The 5,916-nt window shown below is 29.5% G+C and overlaps 1 protein-coding gene and 1 long non-coding RNA gene across 2 annotated transcripts in view; one reads left to right on the top strand and one right to left on the bottom strand.

Moving 5' to 3' along the window:
* The first annotated feature begins 232 nt into the window (after positions 1-232).
* Positions 233-5,916, top strand: part of LOC139426684 (uncharacterized) — a 6,945-nt gene continuing 1,261 nt past the window's right edge. The window contains exons 1-2 of the long non-coding RNA XR_011637905.1: positions 233-377; positions 1,775-2,126. This is a non-coding gene — a long non-coding RNA (uncharacterized lncRNA). The remainder of the gene's footprint in view (positions 378-1,774; positions 2,127-5,916) is intronic.
* Positions 2,254-5,916, bottom strand: part of LOC107445734 (monocarboxylate transporter 5-like) — a 10,473-nt gene continuing 6,810 nt past the window's right edge. The window contains exons 4-5 of the mRNA XM_043045557.2: positions 4,131-5,090; positions 2,254-2,803 (exon numbers count right to left, since the gene is read on the bottom strand). Coding sequence (XP_042901491.1) covers positions 2,661-2,803; positions 4,131-5,090 — 1,103 coding nt within the window. The 3' untranslated portion in view covers positions 2,254-2,660. The remainder of the gene's footprint in view (positions 2,804-4,130; positions 5,091-5,916) is intronic.

Here is a 5,916-nt window from a genome sequence, read left to right on the forward strand (position 1 = left end):
AATCGCGAATAATAAATGGCCAGCGTTAAGTCGAACTTCAGTTGCAGATATTCAAACGATATTTGAGTTATTTTTACCCAAGCATGATTTGGTCAGTGGTAACAAACTAGTTTGTTGAGCTATAAGCTTGAATTTTTATCGTTTTATTTTAAAAATAAAACGATATGAATTTTAGGTTGCTATGGCGATATGATGGAACAAATTGACTAAATAAAATTGTTATGCTCTCGCTTCAACTAAACGTTTATGTTTAATTTTTTGCTTGCGATTATCTCTTTTCAATTTTTTTGAATAAAGAAGAATTAAAAGATTATATTATTAGAAGTCTATTAGTAATCTTATTAGAATTTCTGAAGAGGATGCTATTTTACTTTTTGGTAAGTAAATATATTTTGTTCTTATTTTTAAAATACTATTACTTACAATATGCTATATATACTTTTCATTTAAATTGGCTTTTTTTCAGCATTTTTAAATAAAATATTAGACATTTAAATTCTTTTTCAAGAGGAATTTATTAAAATTGAACGCGTTAAATATGGATGCTTATGGAAGATTAAAAAATCTGATTCCGAGTTAGAATCTTTGTTGAAGTATGTAGTGATATATTTAGATCTGTAAACTTTTCTAGAATTTTTTTTGACCTCATATTAAAGTTTTAACTTTCTATTTTAATATAATGGATCACTGTTCCAATATTTTTGGGTGTATTAACGTATTTTGGTACAAGATGTTTCTGAATAATTAATTTCATATCATTCAATAATTTTTTTCATAAAAACTATTTCCGAAGTAGTTTATTATTTATACAGTCTACAGTTGGTGTAATTTATATTTTTATCTATAAATGAAGTTGACTGTCCTTAATTTATGAAAAGTTTATATTTGCAAGATTCATCCATTTAAATCAGCAATGCAGATGCTTTTACATAAATTTTATTATAATATTATTTTAAAGAAAGGTGGAAAATGTACCTAAAAAAAAGCTAAATAGTATACATATTTTTTATTGCTTATAATATTTAATGCCGGACTAAATGACAAAATAATTAAGTATGGATCTATAATTACATCCGAATTTTCACAAAGTTGTGGATTTGATACAATCTACCATAATACTGCTTGACTCTCAATTCTCTTACAAAGATTTTTTTATTTATTTTTCATTTTAACGCAACATTTAAAGCAAAATTATTATTTTATTTCTTTTTATTTTCAAACAATTATTACTAGTGGTTAATCTGTGCTTTTGCTTAGTTGAAAATTGCAAATTAAGGAATGCATTTAAATTTTGATACATTTATGATTTTAAATGTATATATAACAATTCTACAAAAATGAGGTCTGTTTTTAGTGGTAGTCTATTCAATTTCACTTCCTATCAGATTTTTAGTTGTAATTCATGTTAATTAGAGCTATTTTAAATACGATACTGAAAGCTGCTGTGAATCAGGGGATAGAGCTGTCGCGTCCCAATGAGGTGATCCAGGTTTGATACGAATTCTGCTCCCAGCTCACACCGATCACAATGCTGATAAAATATATCGACAATACCGATAAAGTATCCTCTGTGGTAAATGGATTATGGGTTAGAATCTCCTTGATGTCGAGTTAACCGTGGGAGGTTTTTGTGTTTTTCCTTTCCATTTTACGCAAATGCGAGTTAGTTCCATCAGAAAATACTCCACGAAGAATAGTCTGTCCTAATACTTGATCCAGAAGTTCCCTTGTCCTCTGGGTTGAGCTCAAAATTATTGTGAATATTTTTTTCTAGGAAAATGCAAATTATGAAGAACTCAGCTAAATGAGCAGCCTATAGCCGTCTATCATCTGTGAAGATGGCAGGAGAATACAAGATTTGAACTTTTTTTCTTCTAATGGACAAGGTGATTGTTGATGTAAGCTCTTGCTCCATAAGAGTCATTCATTCATTATTTAAGAGCCACTTTGTTGTCACATCAAAGATTAGTGTTTGTGTCCTTTATGCCATGTGATTTAATAGGGTTACGAGGAAGGCATGCAGTGAGTGTTGCCAGAATTCGATTTAACATTTCAAATCTTCCGCATCACCGAAGGTTCGCATATTGAATATTTGGGAAGAAGCATTAGTGATGTTCCTTTATCAGGTAAAGTGAAATTTTTTGGTGTTTTAGTAATACTTTCTCTGAATATTTTCCTTGTATTAATTAATTTAAAAATTAATAAATTCATCAAATATGTGTAAAGTGTGTAACCAAAGTATGTTTCATGATAGTCACTACTGTATAGAATAATTTTATTAATACAACAAATTTACAAAATAGTACTTCATAAATTATATTTTGTACTCTTAAATATTACATATTTTGAAGAATCACCCATAAATTAATTTTATTATAATAACATCATAACATCCTTTTGATGCTAACAATAACCGAAATTGTTCTTAAGTTGTGCTAAGTATTGGTTTTTCAAATCATAGTTGATGACATGATCAAAAATTAATAGTAACAGTAGTGTTTATCAAATCTATTAAAGTTAAGCTATTCGTAAAGCCTTCATGTGGTTTTTTTATTACAATTAACGAATGTTTCTATGAATTAAATACACTTTGAAAACTGTATCGCACCCATAATCACACCAAAAATGTTGACATGTGATTTAACACATTTTTAACGAAATTATGTCACGTTGTCTGATGTTGTTGTCTTTCTTCTTTTTGCCAAATGAGGGATGAAGTATATGATGAATCCAGAGAAAAAAGAAATACCCGTTAGAGTGTACATAACGCCATCATAAGATCCATGCTCTCCTCTGAAATAACCTGAAAATAATATATCACATTACAAAATAATCTGTTCTTAAATATAATAAAAAGTGCAACACTTAAGTTAAGTAGAATTTTAAAGCAAAGAGTGTATTCAGTTTTAGAAAAGTATGGTATTAGATTCGATGAATTTATTAAATGCCGTGATAAAATATGAAACATTTTTAAAATAACAAATATCCTTTAGTAGAAGGAAATCGATAAAAAAAATTAACAAAGTCGTCTTCTTTCGTTTCATTTTGAACGTAGCAAGATAAGTAAACAACATGAAACTTGAAAATGATTTTTTGACATGACAAATTTTCTTATGTTGTCATTTACTTTTAAAATTGGCTAGTTTCAATGATGCCAAATGACGATATGTCATTTCTATTCATGGTTTGAGATTGACTCATTTAATTTTGAATTTAATAGAAAATTAATTATTGGTCTAAATTGTGAAAGTTAAATAACAACGGGTGATAAGCCTTCGTATGAAGTAATATGTTGCAAAAATAATTAAACTGATTGAAAGGGATTACATAAACATGTAAAATTATTCATATTAAAGAGGAAAGAGGTAACACTGGCAATCAAGAATTTAAAAAGAGTTGCAATCAGTGTATCAAGAAATGATGTACTTAAACATAAAGGTTTACTCCTCCTACCTCAGTTGGGTATTTTGAGATAGATCGTACTTAAAAAACCATTTTTTTTCTAAAATTGGGCGAATTAGGCAGGTTAAAATTTTTGGATTTTTTTAAAAATTTTCACGATATGTTCTTTATGTAAGACTGTTAGACAAGTGTCCTTTTTTTAGAAAATTATTTTTATCCCTGAAGTTTTATTTTTATCCTCTGGAATTTTAAGAAAAACGCATTTATACGTGGCAATACATTTTAATAAACAAGTGAATCACAACACTGACCGTTGTTTTATGTTACATCTACACCACTTATCAAGATATAAATATTTTCAGTGGATCTTTCATCAAAATCTATAAAAACCAATAGTGAGACAGTAAACCAAATATTTCTGTGAATGCATAAACCCTGGAGCTATGCTGTGAATACATACAGTGCATCATTAAAACAATAAATATACCTTAAGTCAAAAAATAATTTAAAACAATAAAAGCTTAACTTATTATATTTATAGTTATAATTTGTTGCATAAATAATAGGGAATTTTATTATTGAAATTAGAAAACTATAGTGCAAGTAAATAATCGAAAGAAAAAAAAACATCTGGAAAAATGTTTGATTAGTAGTAAATGGCATGAAAATGCTATATTTAAAGTCTTTAAATGTTCAGATAAAGTGTAATTGCAAAAGAAATTGCTTACCAATCATGGGAGATACAGTAAAGCACAGCGGTGCAAATAACATCGATTTACAAACCATTGCCATATTTCTTTTCTCAGGCTGCATAAATTCGTGTACTAAAGCAATTTGTAAAACCAAAAGAGATCCAGTAAAAACGGTAAGCAGGAAATCAATAAACATCAGAAGTAAATAATTATTGATGAACAATAGACCAAGAGAAGATAATCCAGTACACACACAGCATATTGAAGTAATCGTGGGGGAAGGTAAGATTTGTTTGTCTATAACAAATCCAGATCCTATTCTTCCACATATATCTGCTAGAGCCAATATCATGACATAATAAATCTCCAGGTTAGCTCCAACATTTTTGTCACGCACAAAATCAAGAATGATTGCCATCATAACTGTCGTTATATAAAATGTACAAGCAGTCATAACCAATATGATAATGAATAATGGGTCAATGAAAATTTTAAAATTTTCAAGAGTAAAAGCTGATAGAGGCTTATTTTTAGAATTTTCCCTTTCTACAAGGCGTTTAGATTTGGTGTCAATTTCTTTATTGATGTCAAGTTTAACAGCCTCAGTGTCACTTGAAAGAAATGATTTTTTATGTAAGTTTTGACATATATTATCGTCAAGACTTGTTGAAGGCAGATGTGTTTTCTTAGATTCTTTCATTTCAATACAACTCACTTTCTTATTAATGTTTTGACTATGCTCATTTTTGTGTGATTTTTCCTCGGATGATTTCAGTAACATAGAAAATGGTATAAAATGTGCCAAAATAGCAGATAAAATTAAGAATGATCCATTAAGTCCGTAATACTCTATACATGCTTCCATTATTGGGGGCATCACCACACCTCCAAAGCATGCTCCTGAATATGCAAAGCCATTAGCTTTACTTTGGTTTGTTGTGAAATGGGCATTAAGTAGTAGTGGCAAATACTGAATTCCAAGACCAAAGGAAACACCTAAAAGAAATAGACAAAGTTGTTAATTAAGGTACTTTAATTATAATCAGAGAGCTGCTGTGGCTCAGGTGATAGAGCATTCGCCTCCGCATTAGGTGACTCAGGTTCGAATCACAACTATGGTTGGTTGATACGAATTCTAATCCCCGGCTCGTTCCGACAGCAGAGCTGACTTAAAATATTCTCTGTGGTAGACGGATAAAAGGTAAGAATCCCTTTGCCATCGAGATAACCATGGGAGGTTTTTGTGATTTTCCTTTCCGTGTAATGTAAATGCGGGTTAGTTCTTTTAAAAAGTCCTCCACAGGCTAGTTTGTCCCATTGCTTGATCCAGGAGTTTCCTTATCTTCTGAGCTGGTATCAAAATTACAAGGAAGATGTAAATTGAAAGTTACGAAGTTAAACATTGATACGATGTCAACATTGTGAGCATTGATACAATGAATTCGATACAATATCAATAGAAAACAGGCATTTCCTTTTGTTCTTATTTTTATAGTTAGAAATCTCTCAGGTAAGTAATAAACTGTTTTAAAAATTCCTCATGCAATAATTGTATTGACGACCAGTATTGAGTTGATAGTGTTAATTGTCAGATTAGCTTATATTACTAGAGGGATAAGATTGTGACATACTTTTTGGCTCTTGTGACATACAGTATACTACTATTAACATTTCTTACTTAGATCTATCTTGCATTTTGAACATAGATTTGCGTTTGATTGAGCGATTCACGTTTAAGCACCTGCTTTAAAAGCGTTGTCAATTACTATAATAATATATTATATTATATTTATATATATATATTTGATGACATGATCAAAAA

The sequence above is a fragment of the Parasteatoda tepidariorum genome, chromosome 10 (assembly GCF_043381705.1).
Source record: "Parasteatoda tepidariorum isolate YZ-2023 chromosome 10, CAS_Ptep_4.0, whole genome shotgun sequence".
NCBI classification, from domain to species: domain Eukaryota; kingdom Metazoa; phylum Arthropoda; class Arachnida; order Araneae; family Theridiidae; genus Parasteatoda; species Parasteatoda tepidariorum.